Source organism: Erithacus rubecula (genome assembly GCF_903797595.1).
Source record: "Erithacus rubecula genome assembly, chromosome: 12".
Classification (NCBI taxonomy): domain Eukaryota; kingdom Metazoa; phylum Chordata; class Aves; order Passeriformes; family Muscicapidae; genus Erithacus; species Erithacus rubecula.
In genome coordinates, this window is record NC_136664.1 from 4,439,798 (window position 1) to 4,457,567 (window position 17,770).

General features: G+C 43.2%; 1 protein-coding gene across 1 annotated transcript in view; it reads right to left on the reverse strand.

Annotated features, from left to right (window-relative positions):
- Positions 1–15,300, reverse strand: part of CMIP (c-Maf inducing protein) — a 127,867-nt gene extending 112,567 nt beyond the window's left edge. The window contains exon 1 of the mRNA XM_079315854.1: positions 14,853–15,300. Coding sequence (XP_079171980.1) covers positions 14,853–15,140 — 288 coding nt within the window. The 5' untranslated portion in view covers positions 15,141–15,300. The remainder of the gene's footprint in view (positions 1–14,852) is intronic.
- Between the last annotated feature and the right edge of the window lie 2,470 nt (positions 15,301–17,770).

Genomic DNA, 17,770 nt, shown 5'->3' on the forward strand with positions numbered 1-17,770 from the left:
AAGACCCACTCTGAACTAGCCCTCACCTAAGCCTGCAGTGGGAAAAAGGAAGAAAAACAGGCACTTGGGCAAAACCAGAATACATCTAACTCTGAAAACTGTGATATCACACACAGCAAGACTGATTTCCATAAGTGTAGCACATTCTCTTCTCCAGTTGAAATCTGCAAATGGTGGGCTGCAGTGTTTATGTTCTGCTGCCTACACATGGCATCAGATCTACCCACCAGGAACACATTACTGTCTGCAGGAGACAAGCACCCATCCACTCCAGTGGAAGTATCATTGCATTTCCAGGTCTCTGCAGGGGTATCCCATGCCACATCCTCTCTCTAGAACATAAAAATGTGCTTCTACTGCTGTGGTCAATGCAATGGGTGCAGGTGCTGATCAATTCCAAACAGGAACCACTCTCCTCCTGCTGCACTGCACTGAAGAACCCACAGCAAACAGCTCCCTCCTCATCTCCACTGCTCACATTTCTGGCACTCAGAAATGCACATCTTTACACAGCTGACTTTGTCCCCACAGCTGACAGAGAGTAGGGCAAGTGAAAATTCGAGAGGTTTAATGCAGGGCAAATGTGATGGACAACACACACAACCTCTTTCAAAGGTCAAGATGTACTTGCTACCAGAGAGATCCTGGCTTTTTCCTATACAGATGAGACTTCCCTGATGAGGAAATGGAGTGATGTGACATTAAGCAGCTCATGAATCTCTTCAATTAATGCATTCTGCACAACGGAGACTTCCAGGGAATTATCTGCAACCACAGCAGTGCCTCATTCCCATTGCTGTGTCCCTGAGAATGAGTCACTCCAATTCCCATATTCTTGCTGCAGGCAGAGAGCTAAGGACTATTCCCTGCCTTTGTCAGGCAAATGGAATCAAACACTAAAACTACTTGCACAGAACTTTAATTAAGGTTACCTTATTTTCTGAAACCATGAGAGTATATTTACCATCAGCTCCCCACTCTTCATGTTGATTAGGGCTTATGCTATAGGAGGTAACATTTCCATCCCACCACCTTCAGGGAATCTGAATCATGTGCCAAACAACTATGCAGAAGAGGGTAAGGAGGAAAAAGCAGTTCTGATAGGGGAATGCCTTACTGCTCTCCATGATATAATGGGTCAGGAAGATCAGCTTTGTCTGCAACTGGGCCCTCCCAAGCCACCAAACTATTTATCCTAATACCATGCCAATTTAAAAGAGATTTTGCCAATATTAAACTAGCCTGGAGAATATAGGGACATGACTGTGGCTGATTTTACACATTTAGGAATACTGCATTTTTAATTAAAAATAAAAAAATCCCCAGAAAAGACACAAAATCTGTGTTACAAGTGGTTTCAAAACTGAGAAAGCCTTTGCTGAATACAGCTAGTAGTCTGTGTTTCATGTGATTTGCAAACTAGAATAACTGGAATTTTAGGCCAGGAGGGTGTCATTGACTAATGGGGGTTCTCCCCTCCCTCTGGAGTGTAGGTTTACAGAAGAGTAAAATCATGTTCTCCAGGCAAGTTTATATGAAATGATTTATCTCTAGCCAGCTGCAGTCAGACATCTGCTTGTTTTTACTTCACTACAGAGAGATTCACACTCCCCCCTTATCTCCAAAGGCAGCCAAGATTATATTCAATTGTAAAGAGAAACCTCCAGCAATTATCAAAACTAAACTTTAAGAAGTCAAGTCAATTACACAGAGGCCACAGATGCACCCAAGTCCCACCTAAGGCTGAAAAAATCCTATTTAATGAACAGGCTATTGGCTTTTAGGCAGAGACATCACCTCTCTCTCCTGTGGTTCACACAGAGATCTGCCCAAATACATGAAGGTATTTCTTTGTTTTGAGAATCCCTCACATTCCACATGGGATCACACAGACAGTCCTCATGTGGTCAAATAAAGTTTGTGAACCCATGCCTTTATAGCTTTTCCATATTAATCTGCACTCTGGGCATATATCCAATTAAAGCCTCATGTATAGATCACTAGGTTACTAACTGAATTGCATACTGGGGGGAAGGGAAATAAGCTCATGACTGCACAATTTAACACTGCCTCTGCTTTCACTTTTGCATGCAGCAGTCTTTTTTAATCTAGTCTTACCATAAATAAAGAGTAATGACGCTTGCTGCAGAGCAGCTCAGGTCCCTGCATGCTGGAACACACAGTAGCTGATGCAGAATGCATTTACATTAAACTTAACTCCAGTGCAAAGCAGACAAGGTCTTTTCACAAACACACCACAAAAACAGGAAGCAAAGGGGGAAACTTCATAGTGTTTGGAAACAGCAGAGCATTGTTTGTACACGTTTCTCTTACAATTCCAAAATAAAAAAACGGGTAACATGAAATCTGAGCACAGCAAGAGCCTTAGATCAGACACAAAGGTCTCAAGACAGCAGCACTCAAGATCTCCAGGTACAGACTGTACAGTCAAGAAGATGCACAGGGTAAGTTTGTTCTCTTATTTCTGCTAAGAAAATCTGACAAGTAGAGACACAACCTCCCCAACCCTTGACGTTAAACCTAGATAATGTTACTCAGCACTACATCTTTATCTCAATTAAAGTGGGTATGATAAAAGAAGAGGCATTAGGAAACACAGAACCCACCAAACGTAAACATTCCCTTCATTTTTTAACCGTGTTCAAAAGGGAAGGTACAATGGCACTGTGGGCTATTGCTGCCCCACCAGAAGAAGCTGCACTGTGGACAGCATCCCTAAGAGATGAGTCAAAACCTTCCAGTCACAAGCAACCACAGACCCAGACTTCCCTTTCCAGTTGGAGCACACAGCTCCATCCAGCCTCCTGCTTTAATTCTTTCCCTTCCTCCCTCAAGCCCACTCAGGCCATGCTATAGCACCCTGAACACAACACATAGATAATGTACATTTAGTGTTGCCTCAATCCCAACTCATCCCAGGTTTAAAACTGGCCAACCCACACTCCAATCCACAGGCACAGATCACAGAGGACCTGCTCCTGCATTTGGGTAAGCACCAGCAAGGGCTCAGTACTTCTCCCTGCTGTCTATCTGATCACAGTCAACTCCCACAACAGATTATATGATTTCACCATATTTAAAGTACATTAGTCAATCTAAGTCACCAGGGATATTTGAAATGATTTACAATAAATCAGGAGATTCATTTCAAAGGAGGCAGTGACATATAGCACCAAAAGAAGTGCACACTAGTGTTAAGCAAGAAGCCACTAGAAATATGTCTCACTGTCAACAAATATTTCACTATAAACTCCACAGAAAGAAGATGTTGCAGTCTTCAGGGCAAATGCTGGGCCGCAAAGGCAAAGTGGTGACCTGGAAGGGTCATGTCAATGCTGAATACCAAAGTGCATGTCTGGCCCTGCACATTTCATTTAATTTCAAGCTTTTCCAGCCTTATTTCCTGTTTCATTCACAGCAATCACAAAAGATTAATTACCCAACCTTAGGAAATGTTTTCAGTCAGACAAGACATGTTGACCATGTCCCCACTTTCACCTTCAGTAACAAAGGTCTGTGCCAACACAAGTTTTATGCTTGCTTCAATGTCCACATTATTTGATTGCAAAGTAGATGAGATTTTTCAGTGCCAGGACTCCACTCAAACCATTTGCTCCTCTGGGAGGGGAAGAGTCTGTTCCATGGCTCCTGCTAATTTTCAGTTTAAAATTAAAAATCTTTCCTCAAAAGTAACCATAACAGCATTGACCCAAAAACAAAAAAAAAAAAATTCAAGAAAGAAAAAACCTAGAGGATATGAAAGAACATGAAGAGTAGAAAGAAAAACTAATGCTGAATAATTCGCACTTGTGCAGTATCTATTTGCACTCTTCCATATAGAGGCTGCATTTCATTCCAAACATGATAGGGAATACTACTTCAAGCCCTTATTACACAGCTGGAGTGGCTATTCCTTCAGTAATGATTATCTGAAGAATTACCAGTGTTCCTGCATTGAAAGAATAAGCTAAAACTCCTTTTCCAATTCAGTAATTGTGATACTATAACTATTTACTAAAGGCAGTGTCATAGATTTTCTTCTGGTTTGAACAATGACTGAATGACATCTGTGACATGACATTGTTTTCTCTTCCTCCAGACACCCAAATAAACCTCTCTGTTCTACATTCCTGTGCACAAGGAACACAACTGCTTCATTGAACATGATTAAGCTTCCACAAGGAATCAACAGGTACTCAAACCATGGGTGTTTCACTGAGCAGCAAGACAAGGGCACAGATGGATCTCATTCAACACAGTCCATTGAAGGAGATGGAAATCTCTGCTGCAAAAGTAAATGATGTTCTTCAAGAATCACTGGGCCTTTCATGGTTTCATCCCCCCTCCCAGCCTCTTTCTCAGAGGCAGGGTACTGAGCAAGCTGCTGAGATGACAGCACAGCACAATCATCAGAGCATTCGAGGCAGGCACACAATCTCACTGACATCCCATGCCCTGCCTGGCATCAACAGCCCAGGCAAAGAAACCTCTCCTTGTGCAAGCACCCCCTCGAGCTGCCAGGAACAATGCAACATCACATCCTCAGCAAAAGAACTGCATGGCCACCAGAAGAAAGATCTGCAGAACTGCATTATCTTACACAGATCTTCTATTTAAGAGTCCACATAAAGTTCTACTTTCAGTTTCCTACCTTCTTACAGCTTACATTGTACCAGAGAGAAATACGGTGTTTTAAGATGCCTCTGCAATCATATTCTTCCCAAGAGATTGCTAAATTTATGAGCTCAACATCAAGAAGTTTGTACAGTAAATTCAAGGTTTGAGAAAGGAGAGAACTGCCAATCTTTTCACAAAAAAGAATCACAACACCCTGCTTCTTTAACAATTTTGCAAGCTCATTCTCATCCTGAAAATTTCAGTGCAGTCAAGGTTTCCCTGACTTACTCTTTATTTCTGAATTCAGTCTTAACAGCCTCTGAAGCAAGAGCAAAGTGGTAGGTTGTCAGAAGTGACTATTAGGAGAATACACAAAGCACACACGCTGCAGAAAGCAAAGACTTGAACTGATTGGCACCTGGCTCCCAGCAGATATTTCCTTGCAGGAAGACTGAAGGGTAGTGAGAGGAGCATGACACTCTGGGCCACATTCTGCTGTCAGTCACTCTCCCACGCTTCCACTGATTTTTAATGACATTTACAACCATTAAGGAAATGAATAGCCATCAAAAATCAGGAGGGAAGAGGCAGCCTAGCAGACAATGCAAAGGAAAATCATTTCTGCTCCAGCTCCCAGCACTGATTTATCAGGAGCAGTAGGGCAAGGCTCTACTGATCCTTGGTGTCCAATCTCCAGATGCACACACCAACTAAGAAGGAACTGCAAACTAAGCAAGAACCAACAGTGGCAAACATCTCTGATCTACATGTATCTGAGTCTTCATTTTCCCTGCATTTAAAAACACTGACCATAAAGCACAGTGAAGTTGAAACCCAAGGATTACTAGAATGAAGATATTATACCTTCATCCAAAAATCTTTTTTTCCCTGTTTTACAGGCCAAAAATAATCCCTCTTCTTTTTTGTTCACAGGTCAAACAGAGAATCATATTTATGGAAAAAACCTACACACCCTTAGTATTTTGATTTTAAAAGCTGGAGTCCATTTGGCAAGTTTCAATTTTTTTTTTTTTTTTAAAGCAGTCTCTACTTTACTATAAATAATGCCCATCCCTGGAAATGGATAACTAAGTCATTCAGTTTTATTCTACACAGCCAAAACAGCCTGCTCACAATACTCACTAATTTCATTACAGTAGCAAACCAGAAACTCTTGTGGTACAACAGAATCCCATTACAGTAGGAACCAGCCATGGTAACAGGCACCTGCCAATCCCAACCACTTATATTCAAATAGCCAAAACAGATAAAGTCTGAGGGAAAAAAACAAAAACAAAACAAACAATATCTCAGCTCTACCACTGAGAAATACCTGCTCAGTGTTGTTTGAAATGTACTGCAGAGAACACACCATGGGGTAACTTAGGAGATTTAGGGGGAAAAGATGTTCTTTTAAAAACTGTTGGAGCTGTCTCACTTCAAATGCAATTACCTAATGTTGCTCAGTTGATGCTAATTGTCCATACATAAATAAAAAACGAGGCTACTTTTTTGATTACAAAATTCTTGCCTTACCTTTGGATTTACATCATCAGAAATCTCATCCATAAAATATGCATGGACATTCATACACTTCAAAATAAGTACAACTTATTTCTAAGAAATAAATACTATTTCTCATTCTCATCTGCTAATACAGTTTCTCTTTAGGTCTAAGAATGACATTAAGCAAAATTTAAATGTAAAAGAATGGCATTTGGGAATACAATTATCTATTCTCCACAAAGCCCTTTGATACAGCTTAATCTCAGCTTTCTTCAGGCAACACTTAATGTACTATATGTGGCATCTCTGAAAACAAAATCTTACAAAACCTAAATCCATTGCTGTGTGCTAATAAGGTCTGAGTTTAAAATATTTCAAAAGGAAAAAAAAAATTCATTTTATTTAGCCTTTCTTTAAGCACTAGAAATCCAAGAAGGAAAAGTTCTTTAGTGACAACGCCAAGTATTCAAAATTCTCATTCTTAATATCAAGAAATTAGCAATCTGGAGTTTAAGAAGCATTAGATAACCATTTTCAGTCATCTTTTTTGAAGCCCTGGTAATTACTCTTTTAATCAATGAAAGCAATTATTCCTTTTAAATTTTTCATCCAGTGAGAAAATCACACAATCCCTCAGTCATAGAACAAGAACTTTAGGGAAGTGCAGCATACTTTGAAAAGTGCAAGAGCTCTTACCCCTGAAACAAGCAGATACTCTGAGCAGACATGGCAGAGAGGTGCTCCAGGAGAGCCTTAGTCCATTTTAAACCTCTCACTTTGCCACAGCCTCAGAAGTGAAAATGGCCACAGGTGCAAATATCAAGCAAGATAACAGCAGAAGCAGCAGCACCATCTTCCTAAGCCTTCAAGGAATTGGGAGCAGCTGCCCCTGTAGAGGATCCACCCCCTGCAAACTTCAGCCACAACCACATACCACAGCAGCATTTCAGCAAATTTCGAGACCAAATGGGGGAAAAGAGAGCTACTTGCTGCAAGCAGCATTTTTTCCTTAATAAAATTCTATTGTCTGAGGAAGGCAGACAGGACAGAGCTGGCACACATCCCACAAAGCAGCAGTGATTGGATTCAGTGGAAGATTCTGAGTGAGGTTTTCCCCATAGCTGAATGTCACAAACTCACTTTCCACCAGGACAAGTGTTGGCACCAGAGTGACAGAGCAACACCAGTTCTGCCTAACAGGGAATGCTCCAGCAACCCTCTTGCTCATGGAAGAGCCATTCCAGCCACTGCAGGTCATTGGCACCTCGAGATTTGCCAAGCAGAGGGAGAAAACAGGGCTCTGAGAGCTGTGCAGGCTAAGAGAGGAGTCAGCCATGAGCCCCAGCCAAGTGTGAGCTGCACGCTGATCCCTCACTGAACTCTCCTGCTGAACAGCACATCCTGCCATTCACCTTACAGGCAATGAATGGTAATCCCTCTCCTCAAATTACCCTCCTGATTTCAACAGAGCGAGACCAAGAATGTACGTGACTGAGTGTACTTCCAGTTCAGATTTGAGTAATTGCAACTCGACGAGTTTCTTAAGCTCAGTTTGCAATGGCACACATCTAGCAGAAACACTGAAATCCAGAAAAAACATACACCTTTTTATTAAGTTTCTCAAAAAAAGGAAAGATATTTATTATTATTTAAAAGCTTAATAAAAACTCAGATTAAAGTAGAAGAACAGCCAACACCATACCCTCATGCCCTGGACACCACAGACTGTGACCTGGCAGGTTACCTGCTTGTATTTCCCATTCTACTGGCCCTGTCCCATCAGTCATGGGACAGCCCAAAGGACAAAGTCAACAAATCACTTTAAGTACTGGAAATGACAGCACTAATAACAAAAAATGTCCACAAATCCTAGAACATGGGTACCTTTTTCCAAAACCTGGAGAGTACTTTAAGTTCTCCTCATTTTTAAGCCTATGAAGTAAAGGCCTTTAAAATTAGCATCTGATTCTGACTTTTGTGTTTTCCTCCACAACCACAAGAGCTAAAGCTTCACTCACCACTGACGTGCTCAGTTATAATGTATGCTTTTCAATTGTCTTTTCCCTTTCCTGGTGTTGTCCCTGCATTCTTAAATACTGTGCAAAACAGGAAAATTTTACGCAATGATTTAATAATACATTTTTTTTGGCACCAATTCCAGCCTACCATGTTTCCCGCTCTCCTCTTCCTCAACAGTCTGGTGGACTATGCACTGAAATACCTCCCTGATCCAGTGAAAAGACAGACAACAAATCTGCAAAAGGCTCAAACAGAGAGAGTATTCCCAAGCCAGCTCACAGAGATTTTTCTCAACCTGACCCTGCAAACTGTTAAGTGCTTACAAAAGATGGATTGACAGGGTATGGCACAGATGCAGAAACGAATGGCACAGGCCAGGGCTGACTCAGCCAGCACTGCTGCCAATGACACTGCACCGGCAGATGGTGCAAAAAAAAGTTATTTTACTGAGTGCACATACATGCACAAGCTCTCTGAATGGATTATATGTGCTGAAGTATCAATCATCTTCACACACCTGGCTGCTTGTGGAATTGAGCACTATGTTATCTATGAAGAGACAGAACAAAACTGATGCAACTAGCATTGCTCAAAACACCAATAAATAAGCCACAATCCACCCATGCAACCCACAAGCTAATTACTTCTAAAGACTCCAAAAGACTTGAACTATTTGAGGTAGGTCTCTTTTCTCATGTATCCTATATGAGGAGATGAGTTAAACCCTATTAGGTTAGCCATGCTTATTAACATAGAAGGAAATTTTATCATGTTAAACTCATCTGTTACCTAGGAACCTCAAAAGTACCAACAAATTATACACAATAAATTGAACAGTTCCCAAAAAATCACTCTTTTCTATGCACTAAACCTACCACCTTTTTCCTCCAAAAAGGTGCCTCAGTGCCCACAGTTCTGTGAATGATTTTGGTGGGAACAAGGCTTCAGCCTCTGTTCTGCCACAGCTGCTAACAAAGCAAATCCAGCCTCTTACACTGGAACATCGACACAGATGGGGCCCTCAGCAAAGCCTCTCAGCTCCGAAAAACCAAACATTCTTGTTGAGTTTCACAGAAAGGACCTTTAAGGATCTGCTTGGTGCACCCCCTGCCATGGGCAGAAACACTTTCCACTACCCCAGGCTGCTCCAAGCCCTGTCCAACCTGGCCTTGGACACTTCCAGGGCAGCCACAGCTGCTCTGGGCAGCACATCCTTTCCTGGCAGGACTACACCCCACTCTGGATGATCTATCAGACTCTGCCCATCACTATTATAATCACAGTTATAATGTTCCACTGATAAAAAATAAAAAATAAAGTATTACCTCATAGCTCCACAAAGGCCCATCCCTGTGAGGGATGCTGGGCTCTTCCAAGATGCAGGATCAGCTCCCACTGAGGACCAGAGGCAATTTACAGTCTCTCCCATGGGGACTATTACCACCACGTCGTTACTAGCACCACATCTTTACTCCTCAGCCAAAAGGAAAAATGAGGCACAAGTATTTCTGAGTATCCTTTTTATTTATGTTCCTGAACATGTAAAATTTACTGGCTGGGTGCTAACACTAATAGCCTTGAGAGCTCTCACTCTGTCAATGAATATAGCTTCTGTTTTCATATTTTATATAAGCTCTGTGACATATAAACACATACCTTAACACTACTGACTTATAAATATGCTTTTTAACCACTGCAGGAACTATATATGCAAAGGTATGTTTGATAGGCATTAAACAAGTTTAAAGAAATATCATTTTAGGTTTTCTTATGTCAAACTACTAACTAATACAGCAATAAAATAAGTTTGTCACAGCAGAGCAACATTCCATTAAATCACCAGGTCTTCAGAAAAATTAGGGTTGTTTTAATACAGGCACATACCTGCCTTCACTTGTGAAAGAGAATCAATTTCATCAGTACAGATAACATGGAGTAATTTGTTCTCAACTTGCAGAGAATTACAAATTGTCATGGCTTTTATGCAAATTATGACATTCAGTGTTCTTTCTGATGCACCTGAACCAAATGCCTGGGAGACAGCAACAACCCACAACAGGCAAATATACATAGACCCAAAACCTGCAGGTACCACTTCTCATCAAATGAAAGCCATCCTCTGCAACAGTAAACCACAAGAATTATTAAATATAAACAGAAATTTATCTTTCCATTATTGTAATAAACAATAAAAAATCTTAAATTGCTTTGTTATTTATGTGTTCATATTTATTTATACATGTAATGATGGCAGACACACCAATCTAAAGTCACATTTGTAGAGCCTCATCAACAGAGCAGGACTTAAACACAGCACTTGGTTTTCTAAACAGATTATTATTCTTATTGTTATTATAATAAATTCAAACCAATTCTACTTGCAATCTGGAAAATACTACAATATTTCATTTCCAGGAAAGCTTTAAAAAAATTCTTCTTGTAAGACTGCTTTGAAACTTTTAAGCTCTGCATTATACTTCCCACTTGAGCTAATTGTTTTTAAAGGGAAATTTAATTTTTAAGTGTGTTTTTCTAACTAATGGGAATCTGTGCTAAAGTAAACAATGAGTCCAGCTTGATAGGAATTTTTGCTCTATCTTTACCAAAACAAGGAAGGAAAGACATGTAATAGCATGCTGAAACACATGCAGTACCAGAATTGTTGAATTTTAAAAAACAATTAGAAGACAATTTTCTACTCCACTTCTCCTGCTTGAAACAGATCATCCTGCCCTGCCTCATTTAATATTAATTGGGTATGCTCTTGTCTCTAGAAGAAAACACAAATGCAGTTCCCTAATCCACTTACATTCTTGTTGCAAATGCATTTACAATTAGCCAGCCTGTCAATAAACTATTGTCCTCACACATCATGTCTGTACAGCAAAATGTTTAAAAGAAACTCAAATCTTTTCAGGATTGTCATCAGCTCTGAACAAAACATTTACATTACAGCCAACCCACCTGCCAAGGCAAAATCCAGAAACGTGAAATGGGCAGGAAAAGCCAAAGTTTCCACCTCCTTGAGGGATATTAATGAGTAACTTCATGGTTTCAATAAAGCCTTATCTTCTCAGATGGGAATTAGAGAGGTCATCCCCAGCCAGAGACAATGAATCACTTATTTATTCTTTCCTTGTCTGCTGCACATACATATGTATCACAACTCTTCCCTGCAACCCAGGACTTTAAAACTGATTGTCCTCAACAGCTACTGGTGCAAGGGAAAGAATGAAAGAGAAAAGCAGCACATGGACATGAAATAGACAATGCAAAAGGAGATTAAAGACACAGAACAATCATGACACCTATGTTTGAACTACTGAAAATCAAATTGTACATTTCTCTCGAAGAAAGGGTTACTCCTAACCCCACCTCCAACCCTACCCCTCCAAAAAAAGTAAGAAATATTAAATTGGACTTTACTTCTGTATTTGTTTTTACTATCACTGCTCCTCAAGCTGTGCAAGGACAGATCTCACTGGTGAAAAAAAATTAGTAAGGGTGCTACATGTGAGTTTGGTAGGTGTTTTTAAAATAAACATTATTCTTCCCATGGGGGAGAAAGTCAAATTCATCCCCAGGCAAGCTGCTGTCTGACAAACAAAGTTTCTAAGTGTCAAAATTTCCTACTGGGACTTTAGCATTCACAGTAAGAAAACAAAACAGAAAAAAAAAGCTACAGATCTGTATTCACTTTCTCCAAAAAACCCTTAACCAGAATGAAACCCTGGACATGATGCGAGTGAAACTGTAATGGTGACACTGTGCTATATTTAAGCAATTCTTTGAGAAATAATCACATGAAGCAAACAATGGAAACACACATAAATCAGATTAAGCCCTAACACCTACAGTTATGGGACTGTCCACAAATTAGTGTATTTCCACATCTGTGGTGCATATACCAATTCAGAATACACTTATTATTATTTTTTTTATTAACGTGGACTTATTTTAATTGAAACAGTCACTTGTCATAATATCAAAAAATGCACTTTATCGAGAACATTTTTTTTTCCTCCCTGAACTATGCTAAAATAAGATGGCCTAACAGTAGCTCCACTGCATTCTTGCATAGGCCTTCTGCTACCAAAAACTATCTTGTCAGCACAAAAATCATAGCTGCCTAAATAAACAACAAAACCAGTTATTTCTCAAAAAAATGCAGGTAGAGTCTCTGTGTTCAGACTCACATGGAATAAACTATAGATGAATAATCCATACACAAACTAATGCTAACTTCTATATTGCAGCCCAGGGACTGACAAGTAAGAGCTTGTGGGGAGAAGAATTTAATTGAAATATATGTCTCAAGTGACAATAAAAAGAATAAAAAGTGCTTAGAATCAACAAATAACTTACCCTCTCTACTCAGGGACATAATTTGCCAGATCTGGATTTAGCTGTCATTACAACTTTTGCTTTCAAATGCAAAACAAAGTGATGTTATTTTCCCGTTCAATTTTATTCATGTTCTATAGAATGCAGTAAAACTCGTCATGCCAGAGGATTTGCAAAGGGATGATGTGAAGGTTAATTACTGGCTGCTCATAAAGCATCCTGCCTGTCGAAAGCCCCATGTGTAAAAACGACCTTGTTATCAAAGCTGTTGAGTGCACCCAACGGCCACTTTCAATGGACAGAATGGATATTTTTCTTTAGCTCTTGAAAACCAAATTAGTTGCATTCAAATATCTACCTCCAGTTTGAGGAGGTTTTGGCACAGTGCCTATACCCCATTTCTGTAGGGGATGGAGGTTAAACTACCACGGATATTGCTTAAATCACACCTTTCCAGCTCAAAATGAAAAAGACTAAAATGAAGGTATCATAGAACCAATACCTGCTAAACCTAGCCACAGTCAGGCAACAAGTGAATGCAGATCTTATCCTTGTGCCCTAATTACCCCCTGGAAACCAAAGACACTACTTGAAACAATAAGCACAGATATTTCTGTGTACAACGGTACTTGTAGGGTGAGTTAGCATTGGTAAAAATGATAAGGCACAAGACCAAGCACGAAGAGCACTGCTGAACAAAATGGAGCCTGCAATGCTACGCACAATGCTCTAGTATCTTCTTGCTATTTATACACATAAAATAATTAGGAATGAGAACACCTCAACGTTAATTAAAGTACAGCCCCATAGGACTTCAGAAATCTTTTCAGAAATGGTTTCTCTGGTGACAGCTTTGCCAGCCAGAAGAGTTTGACGTGTCCTGTAAAAATCCAACTTCATGCCTGGCATTGCCACATTGCAGAGAACAACATCTGAAGCGTGATCGTGCCTCTCTCTACCCATATCCTCCTCCTCGGCTTAGAAATAATCAGCTATGGATAGAGCCAGGGAAATGCCTCATCCCCACTAATATTCAACTCCCCCTCTTCAGTGATGGTATCTTAACAAAATGAAGAACTGCAAAAACTCCTCGTGCTTGTGTCTTTCAGGAGCTTTCTCCAGCAGTGCTCAACCAAATCTTCCTTCTCCCTTTAAGGAGTAGTTCTACCAAAGAAAGAAAATATTCCCTTGGAAACATCCTTGAGAGCCCAATGGAAACGGCGAGCAGAGATGTCATAGTGGCACAAAAAAGAGCTCTGTGAGAACAGGCAGCTGGCCTACCTGAAGGTTAAAGTAGCTCCCACTGAAAAACCTGCTCTGAATACTCCAGAGCAGAGCAGAGCGTGATGCAGGAGAGAAATTTACACACACTGTGCCTGGGTGAAATCCACAGGCTGGGTGAAATCCATTGAAATACACCATTAACAGAAATCTACACAAAAGCCAATCCACTCTCTCCTATCGGTGTCCTATAGGAAGGCCAGAATGAAGCCATTGAGAAAAATGAGACATTTACATATAAATAAAAAAAAAAAAAAAGACAGGATCCAAGTACCGACTGATTAGTGTAAAATATGTTTTGTTAATCGCCTATTAGATAAAATCTGTGTAATCACTCTGTATACTCCACAAATATTCACGCAATATTGGCCATTAAATTTTAAGTTGGATACGAACACATAGATCATATTTTTCAAGGCTGTATCCGCCTATTGTACATCTTCTGTAACGCTGATATCACCACCTCGCATTTTTCTCTTGCATCATTTTCCAGCAGGAAGAAAAACCCTGAAGGAATCTCCATATTTTCCAATCACATCGCTTGTATCTGGGCAGGTTATGTGACGGAGCCCCCAGAGCAGGCCTGAATCACAGCAAAGTCCGCGCACAAGCCGAGCCCTGGCTCTCGATTTAAAAGCATCCTCCACCTCCCTCACCTCCAACTTGGCCAAGCTGCCAGCAGGTATCTGCCGACTTCGGTTTCGGATAGAAAGGGCTCAGTATGGTGATTGTATGTCGTGTTGAGGGAAAAGGAATTTTTAATTTTTTTAAAAAAGGAGAAAAAGATTCAAAAACAACAATAACAGAAATAGTACCTTTGATAGGAAATTATTTTTAAAAAAACAACACCGAAACTGCAAAAATAAACATCCACAGGATTACGAACAAGGAGGAAAAAAAAAAAATCCTTTGAGGATTTCCGCCGGCATTCCGGCACCCAGCGGAGCCGATCCCCCCTCGCCCACCGGCGGGTCCGGCGCTCGGGGACAGAGGGCGCGGGCATCCCGGCCCCGCGCACCGCCCGTGCCCCGCGGCCGCCCCCGCCGCACCGGCCGGGCTCTTACCGTGGCCGAGGCGACGCTGTTGTCCGCCAGGGTCAAGTGGTGCGGCTCCCACCGCCGCAGGAACTTGGAGGTGAGGATCTTGCTGAGAAACGTCCGGGGGTGCCGGATGACACACACCTGGATGTCCCCCTCCTGCAGCAGCTTGTACCTCATGCCGTTGCAGTGGAGCAGGGCTCTCCGGCACGGCGCGGCACCCATTTTATTCCCCTCGGGAGCGGACATCTCGCCCAGCAGCGGCTTGCTCTCCTCGGGCTGCCTGCGGTCGCTGCCCCCGCCGGAGCGATCCATGGCAGCCCCGCGGGCCGGCTCGGGGGTGGCGCTCGGCAGCCCGCGGGGACCGGTCTCTACGGCGGGTAGAGACGGGTACAACCAAACAAAATAAAATTCAAAATAAAAACTATAACAAAAACAAAAATCCAACCCCACGCGGCAATTAAAAAAAAAAAAAAATTACGCGCTGAAGAGAAAATAAAAAATAACAACAAAATCTGTCGGGGAAGATGGGGGTAGGGACTGAGCCGCACCGAGGGAAGAAGAGGGAAAGGGAAGCGATAAAATCCTTATTCAAACTTCCCAATCCGCCCCCGGCGGGTCACAGCGCCGCGTCCATGCTGCCGGGCGGGCGCCGGCCGAGCGGAGGGTCGGCTCCCGCGGGGGCGGCGGACAAAAGCCGGCGGTGGTGGCGGCGGTGGCGGCGCGGGGGGCTCCTGACGGCGGCGGCGGTGGCGTCGGGGGCTGCGGGGCGTCCGGCCGCGGCTCCTTCCTTCCCCCCGGGGCGTGTGCGCGGGAGCGTGCGGCGGCGCGCGTGCATGTATGTGGGTGCGGGTGCGCGCCCGTGGGAGCGGGTGCGGGTGTGAGTGTGTGTGTGAGCGTGCCCGCCTCTGTGTGTGCGTGTCTGTGTGTGCGGGTCCCCACGCGCGCCGCCGCCGCCGCGGCAGGAGGAGGAGGCGGCGGGAGCGGCGGGCGCTGCCGACACAGCCCCTCTGCCGGAGCGGCTCCGCGCGCCGCGATTGGCCCCGCCGCCGTCACGTGCCGCCCAGCCTGACGTCAATGGCCGCGGAGCCGCTCCGGGCAGCGGCGGCCGCGGGAGGTGCGCGGGGAGCGCCGCGCCCCTCACGGAGCCCCGGGATCGTTCGGGCTGGAAAAGACCTCTGAGATGCTCGGGTCCGACCTGCGAGCGAACGCCGCCTCGTCGAGCAGACCGCGGCACCCAGTGCCGTGTCCTGTCTTTTCCTTAAACACCTCCAGGGACGGTGGTTCCAGCACCTCCCCGGGCACCCCTTTCCGATGTCTAATCGCCCTTTTTGTAAAGAAATCCCTCTTAACGTCCAGCCTAAACCTCGCCCAGCGCGGCTCATCGGGGCAGGGCAGGGCTGGAGGCGCGCGGGCACCGCCAGGCCCCTCCACCATGAGGAGAAGCCCCGGTGGAACCTGAGGGAAGGCGGAGACTCTGCGGTCAGTGTCCCCTTCTGGCAGCCCTGCGCTGGCCGGAGCCCGGGCTGTGGCCACCTCTCCTTGTAGGTGACAGATCATCGCAGGGTGAGTGTTGAGCATCCTCACTCCAGCGTTAAGCTCTTTTACACCCCCTGCAGAGAATGGCAGAGGAAGCCCGTGCCAGGCTGCTGGCGCTTCAGTAGCGATATTCCCTTTGCTCTGCCTTTATGGGGAAACTGGGAACGGCTGCGCTCCCAGTGCGCCAGCCCTTGGAAGCCCAGGGAGAGCTGCACCTTCTCACACCATGAGCAGGGTGTGGAATGTCCTCTGATCGTCCATAAAGCAGCACAATCCTTTCTTAGAGAAAAAAAAAAAAACAAAAAAAAAAAAGTAATGAAAAAGCCAACTCCCTTCTAAGCCCTCTAACAGCTGAGGGGATGCTGTGTGCAACAGGGATGCCATGCCCAAAGAAATGATACCATCGATATTTGCTTTTTTCTCAGTGGTAGAACTCAGGTCTTGTTTCCAATTTCCTCATTTGTGCAACAAGGTTAGGACCAATTAAAGAAAATATATTTTATCTAATACATGCACGTGTCATTGAACTGTGGGTATTACCAGGAACCAGAATTTAGAAGAAATTTACAGGGCTGTTTTAGATTGTGCTTGCAACATATTCAGAGAAAGTATAAAGCTTTATACTTGAAATACTTAAACAGTGTAAGTTCCCCTCTGATTGAGGGAGGCTGGGAGAGGGTCTGCTCTGTGGTGAGCCGATTATTGCAGAGTGTGTGCCCTGACTTGGTTTCTGGTGACATCTCATAGGTCACCATGCCAAGAGAGGTGCCAGCAGTTGTGGGCAGCGTCACCAGCTGCTGTAGAGAAAGCTCTTTCATCTGATCTATTCGCATCACGAGTCACACACAGATTATCTTTTGGAGAGGCAAGCTGCTACTGGAAGGGCTTGGGAGCCTTTGCCATAAAGCCTTTTGTAGTCGCTGCTGTCAAAGACAATACATGAGCGGCTGGACCACAATTACAGCGAGCATGTCCATCACGTGTGTTGTTACAGTGCTGTTCTGTTGAAATAGGCTTGCATCTGACAGGAGAATTGCTGTCTAAACACTTTCAGAAAGGAAGGTTTTTTAACCTATCAATTACTAGCAAAATTGAGGATGCTTTTGTTGCATGTCAGCATCAAAACTATTTCTAAAAAGCAAGGAAGTCTCCAGAGTACTCCCAAGTACCAATTGATAAAACAATGCAGAATTATGGAACTTGACAAAGGTTAGAAGAAAGCCACTCATTTAATGACATAAATAATACAACCAACAGGAAGACAAAAATCCATTTTATAGAGGTTCAAACTGTCAGTATCTCATGGTGCTGGTAATCACTTACCTCCTGAACTTCAGCAAAGTGACTGGTCATTGTGCAGTAAACATAGGCAGTTCCCACAGAGCTTTGTACACCAGATACAGTGG